Genomic DNA, 27,971 nt, shown 5'->3' with positions numbered 1-27,971 from the left:
GATATTTATTATTTTAAAATTAATTTTTTATATAAATTTTAAATTAAATTTATCATTATAAAATAATTACGTAATATCTGTGCAGTTACGGAAACTATAATATCTCTTATCCTTATCTCATTATATTATTATTTTCTTAATTATTTATTCGACGGCACCAGGTATCCGTCAGACCGGTAATTTTCCTATTCAATAGCGTAAGCAACCGGTCCTCTCCGAATGCACTCGTATCGTTGTTTGTATCATTTGATCATGCATGATGGAACAAGCTCTGGACAGATTGCCGATGACTGATTTCTCCTAGTGCTTCTCACAACCATGCTCAGGCTTCTCTCAATCTCCTCCAAATCCAGCTCTCTACGAAAGCCAAACTCCTCGTTCTCCTACACATCCAGTTACTTGCATCTTTGCAATTCAACGAGGCCAACTTCTTCCCCTCAATCCACTTCTTTTATCTCTGCAAACCCGTCGGAGTCTCTTATAAACCATTCCAGTTTCGCAAATCTAACCAGGCCTCCAAATGGGTATTCGTTCTTTCACCGTTTGGAGCGAAATTTCGGTTCCTTCGGTGGGTTTTTGAGTGTTCAAGGTTCTGTGAGTCGATTGAGGAGGTTCAGTAGTGAATCGAACCGGGAGTCTATGGAGTACGATGTTGTTATTGTTGGGGCAGGACCGGCCGGGTTATCAGCGGCTATACGTTTGAAGCAAATGTGCTCTGAAAAGGGTGTTGATTTTTCGGTGTGTGTAGTTGAAAAGGGTCCTGAAGTAGGTATTTTACACCTCACTTTGATTGGCTTTGAATGGGTTGGCTTTGTTTAGCCTCAGTTATCACATCTAGTTAGTCACCTTGTTCGGAAAATGGAAATATATAAGTTAATGGAGCGTAGCAGTTTATAGGATTTTGATTAAGTTGTCAAAAAAACTTCGAATGAGTTCATTTTTTCCTCTTCTTTCCTTCACCCGATTTTCATATTATTCAGAATATTCTTTCGTGATTTGAATCATTAGTCTCTTTGTGTATGTTTGGATTTGTGCGCTAATGCCATCCAACAGTACAAAAGGAAAAGGATATGGTTCAAATACTATTTGGTATATCGGAGGAAACCTTACTTTCACTTGTCACTTGCATCTCATATTAGGGTGCTGGCTCTAATTTACATCTGCTTCTGGTGTGCGAGTTGCCATCTTAGCCTTCACTGTTCAAGATCCCTACCGCACCATTTGTGATTGGCCTGATTATCAGTGTATTGTCTTGTAATCTAAGAACATTGATACTATAATTCACACAGAGATCTCTACAGTGTGAAATCACCAATTGTCCTAAAAGGTTAAGCTGATGGGAAGAAGTAGATTTTAAGCTGTGTTTGGTTAGCCAACTCAACTCAATTCAACTCATCTCATATAATCATTACAACTTTTTCAACTTCCAACACAAAATATAATAAAACATTCAACTTTTTTAAATCCCAATTCAACTTTTTCAAATTTTAAAATAATAATAATATTAAAAAATAATATTTTAAACTTTCATCTAAACTCAACCCACTATCCAAACCGGCCTAATTATATAAACATACCCTTAATACTCTCCCTCACGTATGGATCAAACTTCCCTCCAATAACTCGGTCCAACACATGGAATATTTAATTAAATAGATAAATTGTAGAGTTAAGATTCGAACTCAGAACTTGATTCTGAGACTGTGAAATAACTATTTGTCAAAAAGCTTAAACTTATGGGAAGAGAGAGATTTAATTTTGTGAATTATATCCTTAAAATACTGGATTTTCATGCATTAAATAGGGATACAGAGCAAACCTGTTAATGCTGTAAGATTTGCAAAGTTTATACGTAGATAAAAATGAAGTTAAAAATGGATGCATTCTACACAATGATTTAGCAGAGATTTGTTGATAGAATGCATTGCCTGACAAAGAAAGCTTTTGTCTTTTAGGTTGTTTCTCACATAGATCAGACAATTTTTCTTATAAATATTTGGTTATAAATTAGAGTTTGTCGTTTTTTTTTTTTTTCGTTAACTTCTGAACCTCATGAAGTATGACAGCATAACTAATGCATGATGCATAAATGAGTTTAATCAGAATCTCTTCTTTACAATGCTTCAACAGTGACTTGTTCATCTTTCTTACGAGGTCAATGCCATTAAACAATCCTTGCTCACAGCATTTTTCATTTCCATGTTATACTAGGCGCTCACATCCTTTCTGGGAATGTTTTTGAACCCCGGGCACTAGATGAACTTCTTCCACAGTGGAAACAAGAAGAGGTACCCCTTTCTTTTCTCTCTAGTTTTACTTCAACTTGTTTTTTCCCTTTTTGTATATTGATGGCTGTATCAGTCTTTTAAAACATAGGTTTTGCATAGCAACTCACTGAGTTTACTTTAGGGAGATAGAGCCAATCTGCTGTATACCAACTATTGTTCATGTTACCGACATGGGATTTGTTATATCATCTATGTGGGCCCATTGAACAAAAAAAAAAAAGTGTTTTTTCATGTGGAAAGCTATTTGGTTTGAAAGAATGAAATATGTTCCAATGGCCCTGGAGCCGAATGGTGGTTCTCCTCCTAGGAAAGATGGAGTCCTGGGGTTCCACTCTCCATGGGCTGGATTATGGTTAGCCTTTTCATGCTATCATGTGGAAGGGAAAACTGAAAAAATTAAGAAAAAAGGTAAAATCCTCTTTTCATGTTCTGAACTCCATTGCAAATGTCAATGTCAAAGTCTTCCTCGTAATAATATATATCCAGAAAAAATATATTTCTACAATAATATTTAAAGTCTTGTGTTTATGTATAAATTTTGGAAAAAGCTACTGTTATATAATTTGATCTATTGATAGCTCCTTTTTGATCCAGTTCAGAAGTGTTATTCTATACCTGTATGTTTTCATCGTGTACTCTGGTTCTGCACAGAAATAGGTAAAATGATTAAATGAGGAAGGAAAGTGGTTTATCTGCTAATAGTTAAGCACAAGGAACAAATCATTGGCTGAAGTAATGTTTAAATTTCCTTCACTTTTTCTTCTCTTTAATTTTAATCTATGTTCACTACCAAATTTACCTGCAGGCACCCATAAATGTCCCGGTTTCTTCTGACAAGTTTTGGTATCTTACAAAGAATCGTGCAATTTCACTTCCTTGTCCTTTTAATAACGAGGGGAACTATGTTATAAGGTAGTTATATAATGTGCTTGTATAATGCATGGGGCAGTTATTTAGAAACATTTGTTTTAAGCCGAACACAGTATTCTTTTGGCTGGTTAAAAATTATTTTGTAAACTTAAAAGAGAGAACCTCACATTCATATTGCATCATTATTATTTCATTTGATTTATAACCCCTTGGCTCAAGTGGTAAAGGCCTTGGGCTTGGGGGTATGCTCCCCTAGGTCTAAGGTTCAAATCCCCTTGGGTGCAAACAATTTCTAGGGGCCATCGGACTGGGGGATTTCTCTTTGAATTACCAGAGGTGCACTTGCGGGAAACTCCTTGCCAAGGGCCTATGCACCCTTGGGATTAGTCGGGACGTTGTTTTTGGACATCCAGTGCCAACCAAAAAAAATTATTTCATTTGATTTTTTTGTGATTTGCAATTCTCTTGGAACTTGAGCTCTGAATTAAGTTACCGCAAAATGTAACTGAAATCTACCTGGAAATGGTTCTGGGAGATTCTGTTATATGCTTATTATGTCTCACTGTGACTATTATGACCCTTGACTTATGTTTAGTAGCTGGTTTGTAGTGGACTCAGAGTCTTGTCGGCCTTAGTATTTTGCTCAAGTAGACAATTAGAAAGAAGACTGGAATGGGATCTTTGAACTACTAGTTTGACTTATAGATATCTAAAATTGGGCTTTATATCTTTGTTGACCCTAAGTTCCTTTCATCTTTCGTATGTTCCATTTGGAATCACATTAAATGATTTAAATTTTCTGAACAAGCTCTGTTTTGGCCCTCTGATGTAGTTTAAGTCAGTTAGTACGTTGGATGGGGATGAAAGCTGAAGAATTGGGGGTAGAAATATATCCTGGTTTTGCTGTTAGTGAGGTACTCCTATTTTTGCTCTCTTTTTACCACTCAACATGCTACTGGATGGTTGTAATTGAAGCTATGTAATGGGTCAGATATTATATGATGCAAACAACAAGGTTATTGGCGTTGCAACTAATGATATGGGAGTTGCCAAAGATGGTTCAAAGAAGGAAACTTTTCAGCGTGGCGTGGAATTAAAAGGCATATCTCTCTCTCTCTCTCTCTCTCATGCACACAAGCATGCACACAAACACAAAATAGAAAATCTTTAAGCATGAAGAGGCACACAAACACAAAATGCCATCTTCCACATATATGGCATACTGTCCCTAGACGTTGGTCATGACATTTTTGACCTTGTCATGTAACTGAAATACTGTTTCTTCTTTTAAAAAACTGAGTAACTGAAATGCTGGTCAGTAGTATCTTGTGTTCATTTGAGGAGACCAGGCACTATATGCTATGAATAGTGAAGGATAGGACTGTTTGTGAGAGTCTTAGGTGGGCCAGCATTAAATGCCAGCATCTATACATTGTATGTTTTTTTTTAATTGAACAAGGTTTCCAGCTTTTCCGTGATGTTTGGTAGGGAAATTATGGGTTTTAAGCTAAATAGATGACACTGTACATGGGAAGCATTTGGTACTGGAATGGAGAAAGCTAAAATACATGACAGTCCACTAAGTGGAAGATTAATATGTTTTAGCATGCTTATATATTGATTAGATGTTTCAGGTATGATATTTGGATAATTTTTTCATTATAAAGTGAAACTTTGGTAGAGTTGTATACAGATATGGGTGAAACATACTTTTCAATAAGTGGTAATATCAAATATAATTTTTTTGATAAGTAATATTAAATTTTATTAATGTAAAGAAGGCGTAAGCCAGGTATACTGGGAGTATACATGAGAATACACCGCTTTAAGAGCTAGAAAAAGTTACAAGGAAATCATGGAAGCTGAGACCATTGAACTCTAAAGCCATGGCCCACAAAAACAAAGTCTCCCATAAAAAACCCCTAAATTCTTCTATAGATCTTTCATGGTCCTCAAACTGTCTGTTGTTTCGTTCACTCCAGATGCACCATAAGATACAGATGGGGGCCATTTTCTATAGTGCTACAATCTGTGCTGTCCCTGAGATCCCTCTCCAACTTGCCAATAACTCAGCTACCCTTCTCTGCATTGTCCATGCTAACCCCATAATACTAAAGAAATGATTCCAAGTGTCCCTAGCAAAGTCACAATGTAGGAGGAGATGATCCACTGTTTCCCCACTCTTTTTGCACATGCAACACCAATCCATCATTATAAGACCGTGTTTTCTTAAATTATCAATGGTTAGGATCTTCCCGAGGGCAGCTGTCCAGATAAAGAATGTCGCCTTAGGAGGTGCTTTATTTCTCCATATGCTCTTCCACGGAAAGTTAGGCAAAGGTGGGGCTTCAATAGTATCATAATAAGAACCTACCAAGAATTTCCCTTTCCGAGATGGACACCAAACCAACTTATCTTCAGTTGAAGCATCAAGGGAGATGTTATGAAGTAGGTTAAAAAACTCCACCAGCATACTCACTTCCCAATCATGAGCCTCCCTAGTGAGATTTATGTTCCACGCTTGGGCGTCATGTGTAGTACCCCACAAGTCTGTCACCTTCGCATCTTTTTCCCTTGCAATGCTGAAAATAGCAGGGTAAGCCGCCTTAAGAGCTGTATCACCCACCCATACATCATTCCAAAAGTTGATTCTCTGGCGATTCCCCATAACTATCCTGGTGTTGCTAGAAAATACCCCCCAACATTTTCTTATATGCTTCCATAACCCCACACCATATGCCCCCCTTCCCTCATTAGAGTACCAACCTCCCCTTGCACTCCCATACTTTGCATCAATCACCCCTTTCCATAGTGTTTCCTTCTCGTAATTATACCGCCACAACCATTTCCCAAGTAAGGCGTGATTAAAAAGCCTCACATTATGGACCCCCAAACCGCCCACACGCAAAGGTGTGCACACCTTATCCCATCCAACTAAATGAAATTTAAACTCATCTCCTATGCCACTTCACAAAAAGTCACGTTGTAATTTTTCAATCTTGGAGGCAATGCTAGCTGGAAGGGAGAATAGAGACAAGAAATAAGTGGGAAGGTTAGATAACGTGCTTTTAATAAGTGTGAGCCTCCCCCCCTTGGACAAATATAATCTTTTCCACTCAGCCAACTTGCGTTCTAATTTTTCTAGCACCTCCACCCAAATTGTCTTAACTTTGAAAGATGCCCCCAAAGGGAGGCCAAGCTACTTCATTGGCAACGAGGAAGCCCCACACCCCAAAATACTGGCCAACCCTTGAATATTACTTACATCCCCCACCGCCACCATTTTTGTCTTCGCTAGATTTATCTTTAAACCGGAAGCCGCTTCGAAACATCATAAAATGGCCTTCAAGGATTTTATATGCGCTACATTATCATCACAAAATAGCAGCGTATCATCTGCAAATAAAAGATGAGAAATAGTAATGGGCCCATGAAGATTTCCCACTGAGAATCCTGAAAAGAAACCACCTGCTATAGTGGCTGACACCATCAGACTTAGAGCCTCCATCACGATCACAAATAGTAGAGGGGATAGTGGATCTCCTTGTCGTAACCCTCGCGAGCTATTAAAGAAACCCACAGGTTCACCATTTACCAAAACTGAAAACCGAGCTGTAGAAATACAATGATGTATCCATCCCTTCCATTTTTTCCCAAAACCACACCTACCCAAAAGATAGAGCAAAAAGTTCCAATTGACATGATCATAGGCCTTCTTCATATCCAATTTACACAAAATACCCGGGATCTTTGACTTAAGCCTGCTGTCCAAACATTCATTGGCTACAAGAACCAAATCCAGTATTTGCCCTCCTCGTACAAATGCATTTTGAGACTTCAAAATAATCTTATCCAAGACTGTACTTATTCTGTTGGCCAAGACTTTTGCAAGAATCTTATACACATTGCCCACTAGACTAATAGGCCTGAAATCTTGTGCCTTTCTTGCACCCGATTTTTTGGGGATGAGTGCAATGAAGGTAGTATTCAAACTCTTCTCAAATTTACCAAAAGTAAAGAACTCCTGGAAAACTAGCATAATATCCTCTCTTACCACCACCCAACAAGTCTGAAAAAATGCCACAATAAAACCATCCGGCCCCGGAGTTTTATCTTTGTTTAATTTCTTGATGACTTGGTGTACCTCTACTTCTTCAAATGGTCTTTCCAACCAAGCCATACTATTAAAATCAATGGCATCAAAAGCTAACCCATCTACTGTAGGCCTCCATGCAAACAGTTCTTCCAACAAATGCTCAAAATGTCCAGCTACATAGTCTTTGATTTTTGCTTGATCAGAAACTACCTCGCCATCGATGTTCATGGACTCGATTGTGTTGAACCTTCTATGGGAGTTTGCCACTCGGTGAAAAAACTTTGTAGATCTATCTCCCTCCCTAAGCCACAAGGCCCTTGACTTTTGCCTCCAAGAAATCTCCTCCATTAAGATCAACCTTTCTAGTTCTGTAGCTACTTGCCCTTTTCGACCTTCCTCATCTTTCACACCCTCCAAAATTTGTAGCTCTTGAAACAAGGATTTCTTCTTTGCTTCTACATTACCGAATACCTGTTCATTCCAAGTCTTCAAGTCCCTCTTTAAGGCCTTCAACTTTCCCGCCAATACCTTGCTCAGAGTGCCCTACATTTGATATGAACTCCACCATTGCTTGACCAGCTCCACAAATCTCTCGGATTTTAACCACATATTCTCAAACTTAAAGGGCCCCCCCGGTATTCCCCCACAATCTAACATAATAGGAAAATGGTCCGAGCACAACCGAGTGAGTCTTTTCTAACAAGAGTCTGGTTGTATCTCCCATGAAGGAGATATGAGGAATCTATCTAGTCTTGACCAGGCATGGTTGCTAGACCAAGTATATCCACCTCCCAAGAGAGGTATGTCCATGAGTCCCAACTCTGAAATGAAATCGGAGAATCCCCCAATAGCATGATTTTGCCAACCCTCTCCCGACCTTTCACTTGGAAATCTTGTCACATTAAAGTCCTCCCCTATACACCATGGCATCTCCCACCATGAACATAAACGTGCAAGCTCCTCCTAAAGTAACCGCCGTTCACCCTCCAAATTAGGACCATATACCCTTGCGAAAGCCCACTCAAAACCATCTTCTGAATTTTTAAACAAGCAACCCATAGAATATTCTCCCACAAACTCATCTCTACCTCTCTTTTGTCCCACATGACCGGTATTCCCCCCGACGCCCCATCCGAAGGTAAATATGCCCAACCTACATATTGGCAGCCCCAAATACTCCGAATGGTTCTTCTTGTGATTTGTTTCAATTTATTTTCCTGCAAACATATGATGTCTACCTTCCATTGCCTAAGTAACGATCTTATTCGAAGGCATTTATTGATGTCATTCAGCCCTCTTACATTCCATGTCAGGATTTTAGGCAACATTAATCAACTAATCCAGCCCTTCCTCTATGACGCCCCCGACTCACGCTCCCCTCTCTACCTTCATAATTAAGAGACCAAGTAAGCCTCTTTAACTCCCTAGTTTCCTTCACCCCTATTCCCCCCTTTTGGTGTCCCGTCTCAATGGCAATAAGGATTGCCTTGAACTATTCTTCGTATCCTTTACAGGATATTCCTATCCAATCTTGAAACTCCTCCACTTTTTTTAGAATCCAATCTGGTGGGGTGCCGGGAGGAATACTCCTTAAAGGTGTGGGATCATCTTTTGGGCATCCCTCTCCTTCTTCTGTTGCTCTGGAGGGCTCACATAAGAGCAAAGCTTCTTCTCCTTTGGCCTCCCCCTTTTCCCCGCCCTTCTCCTTCATACTAGCTTCATCATAAGCTTCCACTTGAGTGGCTCTACATTCTCCTCCTCTTCAAACACATCCCTCGGCACCATCTGACCCATCTCCCCATCCTCTAACTCTTCCATCAATGTTTCGGAAGCTAGGTCTCCAAAACTTTGTACGGTTTGGGGCAGAACTCTTGTCACTGTAAGGTTTGGAATTTCCTCTTCAAAAACAACCAAAGCCACCTCTAGAGGAGCGTCGCCGGTGACCACTGTCACTGTCTGTGGAGGTGGCACCCCCGTAGAATCAACGCTGAGAGTGTGGCAGCATATATTTTCATCTTTTTTCTCTACGGTAGTTGATTTCTGCATCAGTACTGCAGTCGCTGTCTTCTGTTGCGTCGCCGGCACATTTTCCTTCCCCGTCGGAGCCTTTTGTGGTGTTGCCGTCGCTGTCTGTGGGGGTTGCACTCCCGTCGGGCCCTCGCCTAAAATGATTAGGCCTGGTTCATCTGGAACCTTTCCTACGGAGGTTGAAAAAAGGGCCACTGTCATCGGCGACTGGTCTTCCCCCACCGTCGAAGGCTTCGCCATCACTGGCAGCGCCAATAGCTCCGTCGGGGCCTGGCCAATCCCCGCTGGGCCGCACCCCGTCTGGCTACGCAGCTTCCAGATGGGTTTCGTGTGATTTTCCTCCGAGCCCTTGGCCCGTGACTTTGGGCCTGGGTTCCCTTTGGGCCCATGACCCATGGCCTGTACCTTAGGCCAATACCCATCGGGGCCTGGCCCATTTGATTGGTAATAGCAAATATATTTAAATGTACAGTATTTACCATTTCAATTGGTAATGTCTTTGACATGAATTAATGCTATGACATGACAATACTTCTACTGTCCACCTTCCTCCCCGGAATGTGGTTATACTCACAGCCTGATTTTGCTCTAAAACCTCCGGTCCACTAAGGTTTTTAATCTTTTGATACTGCCTCATGGAAAGTGGAATGATGTTTTGAATGATTGTGTACCAAAGCTGAGTTTTTTGATTTAGGTTACTAGATCTTTGGTAAGCAGATTTCAAGCAGCTCCTGGATTTCAGTCACTATTTTCTTATGCGTGATCATTGATTTCTTTTCGATACCTTCACGACAGTTAGTCACAGTATTATCTGCAAGATCTTTTAGTTTTGCTTGTTTCGAAAAATATATATTCCAAACAAACAGAGAACAGGTGGTTGCGGGAAGAACCTTTTAACAATTTTTTTACAGACAGGATTATTTCAATTACCATCGCCAAGCATGATTACTTTTTAGTCACTGCTTGATGTGAGTTCTTTGGTGAAGAGCTATTCTGCATGCTCTTGTTCTACTAGCTGCCAAGTTTGTTTGCCATAAGCCTTCTTGACCAAACACTTCTACTTCTGCATTCGGCAGCCACTTCTAGTTTTGGAGTACATAAACATTGATTAATTGGGTACTAGGAAGTTTCGATATTTGGGTTCTTCCACTCGCCTTAAAAGAAAATTATTAACTGTGTTAGAGAATACTTGTATAGATGCATAGAAATGGTTTCAGATGCATTATGCGCACGTTTGTAGTTAGACCCTGATATATTCATACATAGCCACAGATAGGCTTGAGAAGAACAGACAGATATTTTGTTAGGAATTATGTTGTTAATGTTTTTTTATTTTTGTGTACAAACTAATATAAAACTGTGAGAGCACTATGCAGGGCAAATAACGCTTCTAGCTGAGGGTTGTCGAGGATCATTATCAGAGGTTTACTGAATTTTTTTTTTTTTTCATTTATATGCTTCAATAGGGTGTAATGGTCTCTCTAATTCTGGACTTTGCTTGTCAAACTCTATTGTGACATCAGTTTGTTTAACCTGGCAGAAAATAATGAAAAAATACAACTTGAGAGAGAAAGCGCATGCTCAACATCAGACTTATGCTTTAGGAATTAAAGAGGTAAACTGGTTTTAACATCAGTGGTACCTATAATGAGTTTTGTTCTTGTCATTTCACATCTACTTACTACAGGATGCATCACATATACTTTCTTTAATTTTAGTGGTTTTAATGAACCTCACATGTTAGCTTTATTACATCCTATTGTGAGTTGACATTTGTATTTAGGGTTGTAAAATTTTTGGCTATTTGCGTCTTTATGCATAGTTGTTAGCACCTCTTTTTACTATTTCTTCCCTTAACAGATAGCAATGCGTATTCTTTTGCAATTTTATGGTGGAAATGCACACTCAACCTATCACTCCTTTTGTGCTGTGGTATCCAAACTACCACTTTTGGCACATTGCTCTCTCAAAAGTGACTTTGGGTACCCTAGTGCAACATGTCAAGTGTATTTTTCTCCAATTTTACTTTCATGCTACATTGATCATTCTTCTTAAAGATTGCAAAGACCCTTGAATAGCACTGTTTTAGGATCCATATTTTTCCCTTTGAAGATAAGGAGCATTCTCTGGATGAGCTTAGAAGTTTGTTTTTCCGTTCTTTATTTCTTTGAGCTTCATCTTGTGTTTTTAATGGAGCTTTCTTTAATGAGTATTTTGTGTCACTCTCTAGCTCCTGATTTTTGTAACTAGATGTTGCTGTTTGTATAACTCCTGTGTACTTGCGCTATGCCTATTTACTCTCAATATTTTACTTATAAAAAAAAAAAAAGTCCCTTTGAACATTTCTTTTAGGCAAGCTGCATTGAAAGTTGCAACCTGGTATTTGATTAAATCTCACCCAGTGGGTCTTGGAAGAGAAGAATTTCCTTAGTTTTCACCCATTTAATGCATAAAATAATGTCTATGTAGCTTGAGCCCAAGTTTCAAAGCTTTCTCATTCTCAGGTCTGGGAGATTGAGAAGGGAAAACACAACCCTGGTGCTGTGATTCACACTTTAGGATGGCCCTTAGATCAAAAGACATATGGAGGATCATTTCTGTATCATCTTAGCGATAGCCAGGTAACAACAACTCTTTCTTGCTAAATCCTCTTCATTTGGTACTGATCCAACCAAGATGCATGCTTTTTGGCTGTTCTTTTCTCTTCTTTTATTGCATCTATCATATTGAATGAAAGGTTGAAGAGGGCATACTGTATTATTTCTATGTTTCCTCCTCTCACCCTCTCTATCTCTTTCTCTGTATGTGTGCCTCCCTTTTAACGCCCTTATGCCGGTACTGAATGAGAGGTGAATGATCCCTGGTTGACAGGCTAGATTCCAGGATTGTTTTCTTCACCTTCTTTTAGATATCAAATGTTAAAACGTGGTTCAAATGCAAGTGATCAAAAAGAAAAAGGAGTGTATTTTGAGTTAAAAGTGAATGCATTTTTATCTTGAATAGGAAAAAATTGAATCTAGTATTGAAAGAGGTTACTTTTGATGATTAAATCGGTTTAGGATTGGGTTTCAATTGAGTTGTGTTCTTGTTTTCTCTTTTCATTTTTCTTTTCTTTTTTTAGTTTTTTTCTATGGGGATTTAGATATAGTTGTGTACACCAAACAGTACAAAATGTTTACAGAATTAGTTTTGGGGGATTCAACCAAACAACAGTTTTTTTAAAAGAATTATAATGGAAGACATTTTATGACAACACAAATGCAGTTTAGCCCTAGAAAGTACCATTTCTTGCTGCACTTACCCATTAATAACTACTTTATCCATGTAGACGTACTAAAAAGTGTCTCTTCAGTAATGGAGTTGTTTTCATCTTTACTAATAGAGTTTTATACTAAATCAGTGCTGTGTTGAGTTTTAACAAATGAAAACCTGTTCAAATAACAACAAAATAATTGATTTAAAATAATGTTGTCATCTTTACCATCATTACCTTATTCTTTTTGAGTGGAGTGAGCTTATTTTTAAACAATTGTTATGTCAAGGCTTGAATTTTTGTCATCAGACATGAATTAGTGTAGAGATTTAGACAAGTTCCAATCATGTCTTCACATTCATCTCATTGTCATGGTAGGACCTGTCTGACTAAGACATATCTGCCCCTTATTCAGATGATTATCTCGTTACTGTTAATTTATTATTGCTAGCCAGTTTTGGTTGCAGCTACTGTTTCTTTATTCAGTGTATTTACCAAAAACATTACCATATTTTTAACTCAAGTGATAAAAAATATTTATCAAAATAAAAATACTTGAATCTGAAAATTTGGTATCAGCCTTAAGCTTTTTGGAGGTGCTTCCAGGAGTAAAACACACATTTAATTCAATTTGTGATTTATATTTTCTATAATTTCCCTAGATGCCATCCTTTAATTTTTTTTAACAAGTTTAATTCTATATCATTGACATGAATTTTCCATTACATAATTCTGGATCTGAATAGGCATTTATTTGGTATTTTTTTTTTGTTTGCTTGTACAGATTGCGATTGGCTTGGTAGTTGCTTTGAATTATCACAATCCTTTTCTGAACCCTTATGAGGAATTTCAGGTAGAAATCTTTGTTTCTTTTGTTAAATAGCACTTGTGATATTTGGAATGCCACTCCCATGTGCATTCTGTGGTGTACTTGGAGGGAGAGAAATGTCAAATTGGAAATATTTCAAAGTTATGGCTCTGATACCATGTCAAATTGGATTGAATACCTTCTTTGTGAGGATTTCCTTTCATTATATAGGCACACAGGATTTCCTTTCATTATATAGGCACAAGTGTGCATGATACAAGGCTAGAATCAAGCCAAATTTACAGTAATCAAATCTGTCTACAAAAGGAAACTCGGACTATTTACATAATCTGTCTAAGGAACATGATCTGTCTAAGTAAGGAAGTATATATGTACAGATTAGGAAAGCTAAATAAAGGTCCTGCTGTCAAGAAATGCTTATAATTTTGAAGGGTTTGAGAACTTAGTGTAGGATTATATGGTTGGCTGAAACTAATTGTTTTGTTTTTTCAAATTTGTTGGAATTTATTGATCTTTTAAATTTTAGATGCTTTTCTCCCTTGGTTTATCTCTTGTGTACTTCTTATGTACTATGAACACACCCCTTATTTTCACATATATCTATTATGTATCTTACCTATAAGAAAATGGGTTATGCTACACATCATCCCACACCATACACCATATATATTTTAATTTTTTTTTTATTCTTGTTAAACTAACTGAGTTGCTCTACTTATCCATACACCGCATACTTGTTATGGAAAAAAAAAAAAAAAAAACTAAAAGAGGTGTGATGTGTGGGGATGCTAAGTAGAATTATTCTAAAAAAATATGCATGGCATGCAATGCTTATTGATCTAAAGTCTCCCATCATATTTTCCTCAATGCAATAAAAAGTTTATAGTTAGTTATGTGAGAAGTGAGAACTAACTCCACTTTCTGGGCAGAATTTTCCTTTTGCCTTTTAGGGGCATGTTACTGGGTACAGTATTAGTGTAGCATTGACTATCTTGGAAAGCAGCTATAGCTTTCTTGTCTGTGGCTCTTCTATATATTATTACCCTAATAGGAATCATGAAAAAAAATATTGATTATTAGATCAGCATTAATTTCTTGAGATTTTGAGTGGAAATAGCCAATATGATTGTCAATGGGATAGTTAATTTTTGCACTGGCCTGCATTATTTACTGCAGAAACTATGAAAAAATCTTGCCTGAGATGATCCTATTACCTATATTAAAATAGAAAATGTATTTGTATTGAAAATATATGCAATTAAGTTGACTAATTATTCTGTATATAATAATTATTTTGCGTGGGCAGATTTTGGTTGGAGACTGCCTGCCATAAACTTTAGTCTGCCGTTGCTAGAGGCCATCCTCTTTTTCTTTTTAATTATTATTTATTATTCTAAAGGGTTTCTGGAAAAAGAGGGTGGGGGGGGGGGGGAGGGATAAAACATGATACTATATTTATTTTAATCTAAATTTATTAATCTTGTTGGACAATCCATCAATAATTGAAACTAATATAATGAGCAGTTATTAGCCTGACATAAACTCTCTTAAATAATACCTGTTTTCTGAAACTACTGTTATTGATATAAGAGAGGCTGCAATGAACATAAGTGGGGGTCTGGATTGATAATATGCAATTTAACAAGAGAAAGGAAAGCAAAAATGGAATATCCTTTCGTAAATGGAGTTTAGGTTGTGGAGAGCCCCAAATTTCTTTGGGGATATGTATTGAATACGTCAACTAGTTTTCTGTTTAAAACATTCCAAAAATGTGTTTTGATGTCCGTCCCAGCTCTGTCATTTAACTGTGGATACAACTGTTTTGAATCTTATGCATTGGTTTTTCTGCTGTTAGAAATTTAAGCATCATCCTGCCATCAAGTCACTCTTAGAAGGTGGGAGTGTTCTCCAGTATGGTGCTCGCACTTTAAATGAAGGTGGTTATCAGGTATGTCAGCAAGACTTGTATTTCCACATTCTATGTACAGGAAACCAACATCACATAGAAAACCAAAGCAAAGTCATCTTTCCAAATTTCCTGCACCTCCATTGTATCTTGAGGATCTGATTTTTTTATGGAAAACTTTATTTCCCACAAAAGCAAAAAGGTTACTTATGTGATTACTTGCCTTTGCCTACGTATCAAAATTTTATTCAGTACTTAAAGGTGGCAAGATCTAATGACAAAGCATCCAGCTATTGAGTACGTATAGACATAGTTACCAATCAAGTTGAATTCTGTCACATTCACTGAATGAGAAGCACTTGGAGGGATAAAATTTTCTTATTTGTCCTTTTGTTAGTGATCCAACAATTAATTATCAATGATAGGTACGTTCTTTGTTGCTTTCATGTGTTATTCAAATACCAATGATGCTAGTTAAATTTCAGTCTATTCCGTATCCAGTTTTCCCTGGGGGAGCAATTATTGGATGTTCAGCTGGATTCTTAAATGTACCAAAGATAAAGGGGACACACACAGCAATGAAATCAGGTATCACTCGTAATCATCTTATTGAATGGTTCATCTATAATCCTAGTGCTGCTTGAATATCACTACCAAAGACATCAAATTACGACAGAAGTTTGGAGTGGTGAAAATGCTATTGGACTATGGTTTACAATTTTATGATAGATTATCAATCTTCCAGTATCCTAAGCCAAACGGAAAAAAGTTAATTTAATCACTTAACCCTTATTATAGCATTCTCCCTCATGGAATTTCAACATTTTAATTTCGATGTTAGTGGTGTTAGAGTACAAACTCAAGACTACCTGTTGTAGTATCATTGTAAGTCATTAACTTTCCTGTCTAAGTTAATATTGATACCATCACTTACAGGAATAAAAATACTAAGATTAGTATTAGTAATCATCAAATAATTGATAACTTGATAAAAAAGAAAATGTCTTTTTTATATCACGATTCATCAAGATAAAGAAATTCACCCATTCAATCAAAAAAGACTCGTTGATTGGATGGGAATGAGTGATGAAATAATAAGTTGCCCCATATGGAATCTAGCACTTTAGTTCTTCCAAGAATTTGGAATATCTTATAATACATATAAGATTAAACCCTCGGCCAATCAAAATACTTCTTTTCAATTTTAATGTAAACCAAAATGTTAATAAACATAAAAGCATCACTAGATATAAGCAAGGTATGTCTTAATTATGATTCTAATAATTCACATCAAAATAAGTGTTATTTATAGATAATACATTGTTTTTAATTATGGTTTTCCTTTTCCACTTTTGCTCAATGAAAGTGCCAGAGCTCTATAGGTTTCTGTCTGTAAATTAGAGTTTTTTTTTCTTCCCATCCCTTCTGGAATATTTAACAAAAGACAAAAAATTGAAAGAACAGAAGTTATGATTGTTGGGTCAAGTGGCATTTCTCTCCCATAAACAAGTAGAGTATTGGGTCATAGGTTCAACCTTATGTGGGTGCTTGAGTTGTTTTAATACAGATTGCAGCAAATCTCAATAGCAGTTCCTAGCGTTTTTTGCCCTCATGTATTTTTTTTTTTTTTTTTTATAAGAATCAAATTTTATTGAAGTGAATGAAATAGGCATAGCCTATGTACACAGGGAGTATACAGAAGAAATGCCTTAAAACATTCTAAAGATGCTAAATTAAAGATAAGAAGTCATGAAAATTGGTTCCATGAAGCACAATGGCTGAAAACCAGAGCAGTAACGTGTGCAAGAAAATATTCTGAAGCTCCACCATAGTGTGTTCCCTATCTTCCAATCACCGTGCATTCCTTTCCAACCAAGTGCACAACATATGTACAACAGTATCATCTTCCATACTGCCGCCAGCTGAGAAAGGTCGTGAATGCCCTTCCAACAAGCAGGTAGATCAACCACCCTCAATGGCATTACCCAAGAAACATCAATTCTTCTAAAAATCTCATTCCACAAAGTTCTTGTCACCTCACAATGCAATAATAAGTGATCCACTCACTCTCCATGTTTTTTGCACAAATAACACTAGTCCATCACAATTAATCCCCTCCTCCTCAAGTTGTTTGTGGTCAGAATGTTCCCAAGTGTTGCAGTGCATACAAAGAAAGCCACTTTGGAAGGCACATGGGATCTCCAAATGCTTTTCCACGGGAAGAAAACGTTATCTTGTGATGCCAATAATTTATAATACGCCTTTACTGTGAACTTCTTGCTGCCACTGGACCTCCATTGTATCCTATCCCCCCTGTGCCATTAACCTTCCTATGGAGTATATCAAACTGAAAAAATCTGAGACAAGATGCAACTCCCAATCACGATTAGCCCTATTAAATAGGACATTCCACTGGTGAGAACCATGAGAAAATGCATGTAGATCTGCCACACAAGCCTCCTTATTAGAAACAATACTATAGAGAGCTGGGAAAACCCTTTCAAGAGCACTCTTTGCACACCAAACATCATGCCAGAACCTGATTCTGGTGCCCTCTCCAACTACGAAATGGATGTGGTTTTCGAAACACAGCCAACCCCTCCTAATAACTTTCCACAAACCCACACCATGCCTTCCACAACGAATCTTCCTCCAAATGATATCTCCAAAGCCATTTCTCCAATAAAGCTTTGTTGAAGATCCTCAAATTACATACTCCCAAACCTCCGGACGAGATTGGGGAGCAAACTTTATTCCATTTTAACAAGATGGAATTTTGTTTCCTCCCCCATACCACCTCATAAGAACGTCCGAAATAATTTCTCGATTCTAGTCGTCACCCATGTAGGCAACAGAAAAAGAGATAAAAAATAGGTCGGAAGGTAGATAAAGTGCTCTTAAGTAGGTTAATTTGACCCCCTTTCAATAAATACAACTGTTTCCAACCAGCCGACCTTTTCTCTACTTTCTCAATAGCCCCATCTCAAATAGCTCTTGCTTTAAAAGTTGCCCCCAACGGAAGGCCCAAATATTTCATGGGCAAAGAAGACACTTTCTCTCAAGTATTTGATGTATGTATGGGAATAGATGACACAATTATTAGTCTTTGATGACCTACCATGATGACCGGATGAACCATTGCATGTGACTTTTACCTATAATTGTATTTTTTGATAGGTAACAGAATTAATACCTATCATTGTTAGATGTAAAATTTCCTATTTTTTCTTCTTTTTTGTTGTTATCTTCCCTTCTTGTTATATATGCATACCTACATTTCTAGTTTTTTGTTATAATATGTACATAGTATATTACTTCTTGCATTACCATTATTAGATGTGAAATTTCCTTTTTTCAAGATGCACTCATTACTTTTCCTTTGCTTTGGGCACTTCTTCCTGAGGAGATATCCAATTCAAACTGGAGATATTTCATTTGGTTTTCCTACGCTCATTAAATCACTCTCCCCAATGTTGCTTTTTTGGCTACCTTCGCTGGTCATTTGGAATGCCATATTAAACATAATGTTTACTTCTGTAAAAGGTTCAGCATTCAGAAGTCAAGGCTCAACATGCATCCACAACGTTGTTCATGTGTGCCTATTAGCAATAACAATACGGATGCTTTTTCAAATTTCCCGTTTCTTACAGGAATGCTAGCAGCAGAAGCTACATTTGATGCACTTCATGAAGGTTCAGATATGGAAACATATTGGGATGCTTTACGGAACTCATGGGTATGGGAAGAGCTATATAGAGCTCGGAACTACCGACCGGTATGTAGCTATTCATTGTCTCTAAGTTTCCATCTACAGCTAGTAATTTGTACAGCCCATCTTTTCAAATTTTGTGGTTTTCCTATGTCTCCAGTGGTTGAACCATCTCCTGAAAACCATACCTGAATTAGGCACTACTTAGACTGATTATATCATTATGGTTAGTAAGTTCATTCAGCTCTTCTAGAATACATATAACAGTTAACCCATAAATTATTGTTGTCTGAATAGTAGATGGTAGGTAAATTACTCATTGATCAGAAAATTTTTGAGTTTATACATGAAAATAATTTATGATGGAAGATCACATAGAGTAGTTGTCGGGTAGTCAACTTCATTTCTATCGATGTTGCTACAATGGATTGGTTGGCTTCTATTGTGGGATTATGTGGAGCTTCAGCGGGTCTTTCTGAGTTCTTTAGAACTCACAGGAAAGGTAATCAAGTTACGGTGGTACAGAGGGGCCAAAACAAATTTGGTCGTAAATTACTCAAAGGAGATGAACAGACGTTTCGGGAAGTTGAAGTATCGTCGCTGGAGGGTTTGTTGGGCTTCTTGGGGGGATATCAAAGAAAAGGTGGAAAGCTTAATGCAGTGGGTTGAGTTGGGCTTAAGTAAGGGTGAGTTAGGCCCATTTCCAGTTAAATCTGATCAAGGTTTTTTGGGACTAATGTGAAGGGGAGTGGGTTGGGCTTGGTAGGGGTTGGATCGGTAGGTAAAATTGATAAGGGAAAGGGTAAAGTTTCTGGGTCTGGTCCAAGCAGAAGCCCAGTGAAAGCTTGGAAACAGAAATTGAAGGGACCCGATCTTTCGGTTGCATCGGAGGAGCTGAATGTCACTGTTTTGATGCTGATACCCGAGACTACGATCACTGTTCTGGCACAGAAATGTTCGACGGGCACTCTCGTATCTTCTGGTGGGGCTAGGGAGGTGTCTCAGGAGCCGGAATATGAGGAGGGGGAAATCATCAAGATCCCTTTTCGTCGGGTAGAGGATCTGGTTCTTGTGGATAATGATATTAATTTGGTGGACGATGGTTCTAGCCTATTGAAACAGTTTCTTAATGATAAGGGGTATCGTCAGTGGGAGATGGATGTTGTTTCTGAAGATGAATCTGAGTTTGGTGTGTCTGCTTTGGATGTTTCTTTACAGCTGGGTAACACTTCTGAGATTATGAGTAAGGATTCTAATTCTCAGTTGATTGAAGTTGATAATATTAATCTTGAAGAGGAGTTGGCTAGTCCGTTGCCTCTGCAGATGCTTCCCCCTCAGGTTGATTCCAATGTAAACTCTGATTGGGTGTTAAAAAGAGTTGAGGAGTTACAGGGTTTTGTGGGAATCTCATGCAAGGGATTTGAAGATCAATTTAAGGCTCCTCTAATAGCTGTAGAAGCTGCTAGTTCCATGTCTATGAAATCAGCTGTGAGGAAGAAAAGAGAGCTGAAACGCTTGCAATGTTCTATTAATTATGACTATAAGGAGGGAACTGTTGGGAGAGAGAGAACAAAAGGAAGGGATTCTTCTAGTGTTAATGAAGCAATGAAGCCTAAAGTTTTGTCATGGAACGTCAAGGGGATAAATGACGTTAATAAACGACTTCGCATTAGAGCTCTTATTCGTAGTTGGAAAGTTGACGTTGTTTGTCTCCAAGAAACCAAATTGAAGTATGTTTATCGTAATATCATTTATAGTTTGTGGAGATGTTCTTTTGCTGGTTTGATTTTTCTATCTTCTTCGGGGGCTTCAGGTGGTGTTCTAGTAATGTGGGATAAGAGGGTTGTTGAGGTGATGGAGGATTGCATTGGTGTTTTTTTGGTTGCTTGTGTTTTGAAAAATATTGAAGATGGTTGGAAATGGGCTTTGGCTAGTGTTTATGGGCCAAATAGAGATCGGGATAGACTTATGTTGTGGGATGAACTGGGGATTTTTTCTCAGCTGATTTCTGACTTGGAACTATTGGATCTGCCTTTGGTTTTTTTTTTTTTTTGGGGGGGGGGGGGGGGGGAACACACGTTGTCTAATAGTAGAGGCAGTTCAAGGCTGGACAGATTTCTTTGTTTCTTCCTCTTGGGAGTCTCATTATCAGGAGGTCAGTCAAAAAAGATTGCCTAGGGTTTGTTCTGATCATTTTCCTATTTTACTTGATTGTGGGGGTGCTAGTGAGGGTAGATGTTATTATAAATTTGAGAATATGTGGCTTCAAGTTGAGGGGTTTGTTGATAAGGTGAGGAGCTGGTGGCATTCTTATCATTTTGAGGGGACTCCAAGTTTTGTGTTGGCTGGTGAACTTAGAGCTTTGAAGGCTGATTTGAAGTTGTGGAATAAGGAATTTTTGGGAATGTAGAGCAGCAGAAAAATCTATTTTGGAAGAGCTTCAAGCCTTGGAGTTATAGGGGGATAATGAGGATTCTTTGACCAGAAAAAATGAAGTGTTCGGGATCTTATGTGCTGTTGGAAAGGTATCCGGGAATATGTTCAAATCGCTGCTGTGTGGAAAATGATACCTCACTGCATTATGTGGTGTGTGTGGTTGGAGAGAAACAAGAGGTGCTTTGAAGATATGGAGCACTCTATGGCTGAACTGAAACGTTTTTTCTACTGTACACTGCTTTCCTGGGCTTCGGCCATTATTTGTAATACAGATGATCTCCATACTTTGCTTGTAACTCTCACTAGTACTTAGTTGTAAACTGGCATGATCTTTGTATACCTCTAGTGTACTCAGGCTATGCCTCTTTTATTAATAAAACAAACTTTTACCTATAAAAAAAAAAAATGAAGTGTTGATTGAACTCGAGAGGGTTCTTCTGCTGGAAGAAATCTCTTGGACGCAGAAATCGAGAGTATTATGGCTTAAAGAGGGGGATAAATGTACTAGTTTCTTTAATAAAATGGCTAATTCTCATAGGCGCAACAATGCCATTGAGATGATTAATGCTGATGATAATATTCTGTTGACTCCTAAGGAGATTCATGAGCATGTTGTACAGTTTTACAGCAGTCTTTTGGCTGAGACACAGGATTGGAGACCCAAAATTGATGGCTTGCAGTTTGAGGCTTTGGATTCCTTTACAGCTAACTGGCTTGAGAGGCCTTTTGAAGAGGATGAGGTGTATAGGGTGGAGCGTGGGATGAAAAGAGACAAAGCTCCTGGCCAGATGAGTTTTCTATGGCTTTTTTTCAAGATTGTTGGGAGATTGTAAGGGAGGAGGTGATGCAGGTTCTTCAAGAATTTTATGATTATCAAAAGTTTGAGAAGTCGTTGAATGCAACTTTTATCGCTCTGATTCCCAAGAGAGTAGGTGCTTCGGAGTTGAAGGACTTTCGACCCATTAGCTTGGTGAGTGGCATGTATAAGATTATATCAAAGATTTTGGCTAATTATATGAGCAAGGTAATGGAGAAAATCATTTCTAAACCTCAAAATGCCTTTATTAGAGGTCGCCAAATTATTGATTCTGTGCTGATTGTAATTGAGTTTTTAGATAGTCGGTTGCAGGATGGTGTTCCGGGGGTTCTTTGTAAGCTGGACATGGCAAGGGCCTTCGATGATGATGTTAATTGGGAATTTTTGTTTTATATGCTTAGAAGATGTGGCTTTGGTGATAATTGATGTGGTTGGGTTAGACATTGTATCTCGACTTGTGGTTTTTTGAAGAGTTTTTTTAAGAGTTCAAGAGGTTTGAGACAAGGGGATCCATTATCTCCATTCTTATTTATTCTTGTTATGGAGGCTTTAAGTCATATGGTGGAGGCTGCTGTAGGGGGAGGATTTATTTCTGGTTTTTCAGTGGGTTCTCGCACTATTGGCTCTACTTTCTTATCACATTTACTCTTTGCCGATGATACCCTCATTTTCTGTGGTGCTGATGTGGATTGATTAAAGCATTGAGGGCTGTCTTACTGTGTTTTCAAGCCATTTCTGGGCTAAAAGTGAATTTGGGTAAATCGGAGTTGGTCTTGGTAGGAGATGTGCTTAATAGTAATGATTTAGCAGATTTTATGGGTTGTAGTGTTTCTTCTCTGCCCATGAATTATCTAGGCCTCCCTTTGGGGGCATCGTTTAAGGCAAAGCATATTTGGGATGGGGTGGTAGAGAAAATTGAGAAAAGATTGGCGGCTTGGAAAAGGATGTATTTATCAAAAGGGGGATAAATTACCTTTATAAAGAGCGCACTCTCTAATATTCCAACGTATTCTCTCTTATTATTTTCTTTGCCTGTTGGTGTGGCTAACCGTATTGAAAAATTGTTGAGAGACTTTTTGTGGGGAGGTTTGGGTGAGGAGAATAAAGTTCCTCTAGTTAATTGGAAAAAAGTTTGTTGTCCACTTGATGTTGGAGGATTGGGAGTTCGTAATTTGTGTAGTTTTAATAAAGCTTTGTTGGGGAAGTGGCTGTGGAGATTTAATAAGGAAGAGGGTGCGTTATGGAGGGGGGGTGATTGCTTGGAAGTATGGAAGTGATGGGGGAGGTTGGTGTACAAAGGTGAGTAGGGGGACTTTATGGAGTAAGTTTATGGAGATTTATTAGAAAAGGATGGGATAACTTTGTGAAACAGGTTTATTTTGTTGTTGGAGATGGTTCAAGAATTCCTTTTTGGTTTGATGTTTGGTGTGGTGAGACTGCTTTGTTTAGAGTTTTTCCAAATGTTTTCAGATTGGCTGTTAATCAGCAGGCTTTAATTTCAGAGTTGATGAGTTTTTCGAATGATGAGGTGCATTGGAATGTCAGCTTTGTCAGATCTGTCCAGGACTGGGAAATTGAGGAGGTTACTGATTTTTTTAAGTTGCTGTATTCAGTGGTTATTAGAAGACAAGAAAGGGATCAAATAATATGGAGGAACACTGCGTCTAAAAAGTTTTCTGTCAGATCATATTATAAGACATTTGATCAGCAAAATTTCTATTTCCCCTGGAAGAACATTTGGAAGACTCGTGTCCCGTCTAAGGTTGCTTTTTTTTTTTTGGACAGCGGCACTTGGGAACATTCAGACAATTGATAATTTGAGAAAACATGGTTTGATGGTTATGGAGTGGTGTTTCATGTGTAAAGAAGCTGGCGAATCTGTGGATCATTTACTTATACATTGTGCTATGGCTAAAGGGCAATGGGATGGGGTGTTTAGAAGATCTGGTCTGTCCTGGGTTATGCCAAATTCAGTGAAAGAATTACTTGCTTGTTGGCCTAAACTCCATTCTTGCAATCAAGTGGCAGCTGCGTGGAAGATGATTCCTTTGTGTATCATGTGGAGCATTTGGTTGGAAAGAAATGAGAGGTGTTTTAATAATAGGGAAAGAACTATAGAAGAACTTTGGAAATTTTTTATGTTTTCCCTGTTTAGTTGGTTTTCAGCTATTGTTTTGAATGGTGGGGCAGTTCATGAGTTGCTGTCCTCGCTGATTTAGTAGTTGAATGTATTTAGGTGTTTCTTTTGTATACTCCCTGGGTACATGGGCTTCGCCTATTACATTCGTTGAATAAAATTTTTACTTAAAAAAAAAAAAAAAAAGATGGTAGGTAAAATGAATCATAGAATTGCACTCTGTCTCTCATTGATCTCAGACATGACTGGATTTGTTTGATGCACAGAGATATTAGATTGCCACTGCTGTTCCATAAATTGTATGCAATGTTTTGCATAAATTATGATTTATGGGTATCTTTCCTCTTACAGATACTTTTCTTATCATTATAGGCATTTGAATATGGGCTAATTCCTGGCTTGGCTATGAGTGCATTAGAACGGTAAGATTTCACATTCTGCTTATTATATGTAGATCTCTCTCTGTCCCCCCAAAACTTCTCATCCATATTTTCTACCTAGCAGCTACATACTAAAAGGGAAATCCCCATTCACACTGAAGCATGGCAAGCCTGATCATGAAGCAACAAAGGTGATGAGATTTTATGAAGAAACCAAGTAGTCAAATTACTTATGCACTCATAAAACCAGATTTGATAGTCAGCACTGAGTAATTGAGTATTAGGTTATTAGCTCAGGTTGAAGTAGTTAGAACAAAGCTGTTTTTTTTTTTTTTTTTTTTTTTTTTTTCCCTTAAAAGAAATATAGTAGGCAGGTCTGATTTTGCTTGTGGAAAAAGCACTGGAAAAGTAGAATAAGATGAAATTGAGCTCTCATCCTCAGCTATGTGACAATATGTCAGCAAACAGCATGTGACCATGATATGAGTCTACTTCTTTCTATATTATAAGATTATGCATAACACAGCCACGTTGTCCATGCTGATTAAGGTTATGTCTTCCCAATCTGAACATGCATGTTTTTGTTACACCATAGGGCTCAACTGCTCGTGTTGGATTATTCCTTGTTTTTTTTCCATTTGACACCTATTCGCAGCCTGCTGAAGTGTATGCAAATCATTCGTCCTGCAATGGCTAGTTAAGCTTACAATCCTTGTTGCCAACTCTGGAGAAGGTTTCTTCTAGTCATTTTCACCAAAACTGGCTTCGACTATCAACTAATTGATCAAATAATTAATGTGAGGGGATTTTAGATCAAATCCCTTTCTTGATGCTTAGCAAACTTTGAAAAAAAAAATGGTCAAATAATAAACTTGTTACAGCAGCAATAAGTAGCATGCATATTGAATGTCTCAGAATTAGAATATTATTGTAGTCTGATTTGTGAGCATATGCTCTAGCAAAGAGTTTACTTGTTTTACTGCAAACAATTACTAATCAGCACCAGCATATATATATGTGCAGGTTGCAAGTTGTGTTCTAGTAATTTTTTGCCAAAACTGGCTTCGAATATCAACTAATTGATCAAATAAGAAACTTCTTACAACAGCAATAAGTAACATGCATATTGAATGTCTCGGAATTAGATTACTAGTGCAGTCTGATTTGTGAGCATATGCTCTAGAAAAGAGTTTATCTGTTTTACCGCAAACAATTTTTTTTTGGTAAGTAAAAAGAGATTTTATTAATCCACATAATTAGGCAATGCCCAAGTACGCAGGAAATATACAAGAATGAGCCTAATTACAAGCTACGCTCTGTGAAAAGCAGCATAAAAGTCTCTTTTTACTGCAAACAATTACTGATCAATACCTGCATATATGCATGCAGGTTGCAAGTTTATGTTCTCAAATTCAATATCCAAAGCCAGATGGGGTTTTGTCTTTTGATGTGCCAACCTCGTTACACAGGTTTCAAAAAATAAATGTGTTTTCTTATTCAGGATTCATTTGAGAAGTTTCTTTGAGTTCTATAGAAAAAGCACTGTCATAGCAATTTGTAGGCTCCCTAATTGAGTTCTTGTTCTCAATGGTGCCTTGCACTGGCCATTCCAGCCTCAGAAGTCCCCTTTTTGCATTTTCTGCTCCCATGATACATGAGATGTGGAGCGTAGCCTCCCATGTACATTCTTGGTAGAAATAAAGTTCATAGTGTTAACTGATGGTGATCTTGCATCATAAGACAAGGCATTATTTACTTGAAAATGGTCAGGAGGGGCAACCATTAGAGCAAATGGTCTCTTAATCTATTCTTATCATGGGAGCATGATAAATATGGGACTACCCAATTGTTTACTTTAGGTAATGAACTGAAAAATGACCATTTTTCTACTTATCTCAGAGGTAAAATTTGGGGGCATTTTTGTTTTATTTTTATTTTTTATTTTTTTTATAGAACAAAAACAGATGGCAATCTAAGGAAATTTAATCTATTAGGGAAGATTGCATATGTTACTGTTCATCATTTCTCTGCTTTTCTAGGCATTGATATACTTGTTTTTATTTGCTTATATAGGAGCAATACAAATCATGAACATGACCAACCTGCTCACCTTCATTTGAGGAATGCCAAGATTCCTGAACTTGTTAATCTGCCAGACTATGCTGGACCTGAGTCACGATATTGTCCTGCACGTGTATATGAGTAATAAGCAATTTCTATGGCTTCTGCTTTGAGTACACTTCTATAAATTGATTATCCCTCATATCGTCTTTTTTTGGAATTTAGATATATTCCAGATGAAAAGGGTCAACTGAAATTGCAGATCAATGCTCAAAATTGCCTACACTGCAAGGTAATTTTCCTGGAGCATTTGAAAGTTGGTTGGAACTCAGTATTGATAATCATATGTACTTAAAATTGCATACATGCAAACATCTGGAAATTAAGATTTTGTGGACTTCAAAACAGTTGCATAATTGATATTTTCCTCAGTTTCGGTTCACATGTTGAAGTGTTCCTTGAACAGTGTACATCACATCCCAGCTTTGCACATATAATTGATGTACGTCTGTTTCGTTACTTGCTGTTGCACAGACAACGCATATACTTGGGACGCTTTTTGTCATTCCAGTCTACATCTACCATATAAACTTTGAATAGAACTGTAATATTAATAGCGAATTTTATAATTTGAAGTTGGTTTTTCATTCTGTTGGGACTTTAGCTTACACACCCAAGAAAAAATCGGAATCTTGTTTGTCATAACTTCATTTCGTTTGTTTTTGTTACACTACATGTGCCTTATCTCTCAAGCTGAAGTTGTACTAATTTTGCTTGAATAATTTCAGGCCTGTGATATTAAAGACCCAAAGCAAAATATTGAGTGGACTGTGCCAGAAGGAGGTGGTGGTCCAGGCTACTCAGTCATGTAGCTCAAGCCCTCACCCGCTGTAAAAAAAGGGCAACATCACGCAGAAAATTCATAATGCCCATCACCCTTCAGGAAATAAGTAAATGCTTAAACAATGCATTATTTTCAAAGGATTTTAGATGCTACATTAATAAAGAAACGCCATGGATTGGCAATAAAAGCCCGAGTGTCATATCAATCAAATAAGTTGCATTTTTTCTTATTTTATAAAGAGATATCTGGGGAACATAATCCATTGATTTTCGTTCAAACGTGAAATCATAGTTATTGAAATGGACTTTCTCCACATA

At 37.7% G+C, this 27,971-nt stretch overlaps 1 protein-coding gene across 1 annotated transcript; it reads left to right on the top strand.

The window, feature by feature from the left end:
• The first annotated feature begins 152 nt into the window (after positions 1-152).
• Positions 153-27,841, top strand: LOC122300153 (electron transfer flavoprotein-ubiquinone oxidoreductase, mitochondrial). Its single transcript, XM_043110613.1, has 18 exons — positions 153-769; positions 2,212-2,288; positions 3,094-3,200; positions 3,991-4,072; positions 4,150-4,258; positions 10,659-10,705; positions 10,823-10,897; positions 11,787-11,903; positions 13,320-13,388; positions 15,220-15,312; positions 15,756-15,858; positions 18,921-19,045; positions 24,742-24,791; positions 24,874-24,940; positions 26,139-26,218; positions 26,823-26,951; positions 27,036-27,102; positions 27,599-27,841. Exons 1-18 carry the CDS (start codon positions 319-321, stop codon positions 27,680-27,682), a joined length of 1,932 nt encoding a protein of 643 aa, XP_042966547.1. The 5' UTR covers positions 153-318; the 3' UTR covers positions 27,683-27,841.
• Positions 27,842-27,971: the final 130 nt, after the last annotated feature.

The sequence above is a fragment of the Carya illinoinensis genome, chromosome 2, assembly GCF_018687715.1.
Source record: "Carya illinoinensis cultivar Pawnee chromosome 2, C.illinoinensisPawnee_v1, whole genome shotgun sequence".
Taxonomy (NCBI): domain Eukaryota; kingdom Viridiplantae; phylum Streptophyta; class Magnoliopsida; order Fagales; family Juglandaceae; genus Carya; species Carya illinoinensis.
This window is presented reverse-complemented; position numbering and strand designations above follow the sequence as displayed.

Bases quoted from the DNA above. Each gene is read 5' to 3' on its own strand.
- LOC122300153 (XM_043110613.1), top strand. From the start codon at position 319: ATGCTCAGGCTTCTCTCAATCTCCTCCAAATCCAGCTCTCTACGAAAG. The intron at 770-2,211 runs GTATTTTACACC...ATGTTATACTAG, and splicing joins TGAAAAGGGTCCTGAAGTAG to GCGCTCACATCCTTTCTGGG. The intron at 3,201-3,990 runs GTAGTTATATAA...CCTCTGATGTAG, and splicing joins GAGGGGAACTATGTTATAAG to TTTAAGTCAGTTAGTACGTT.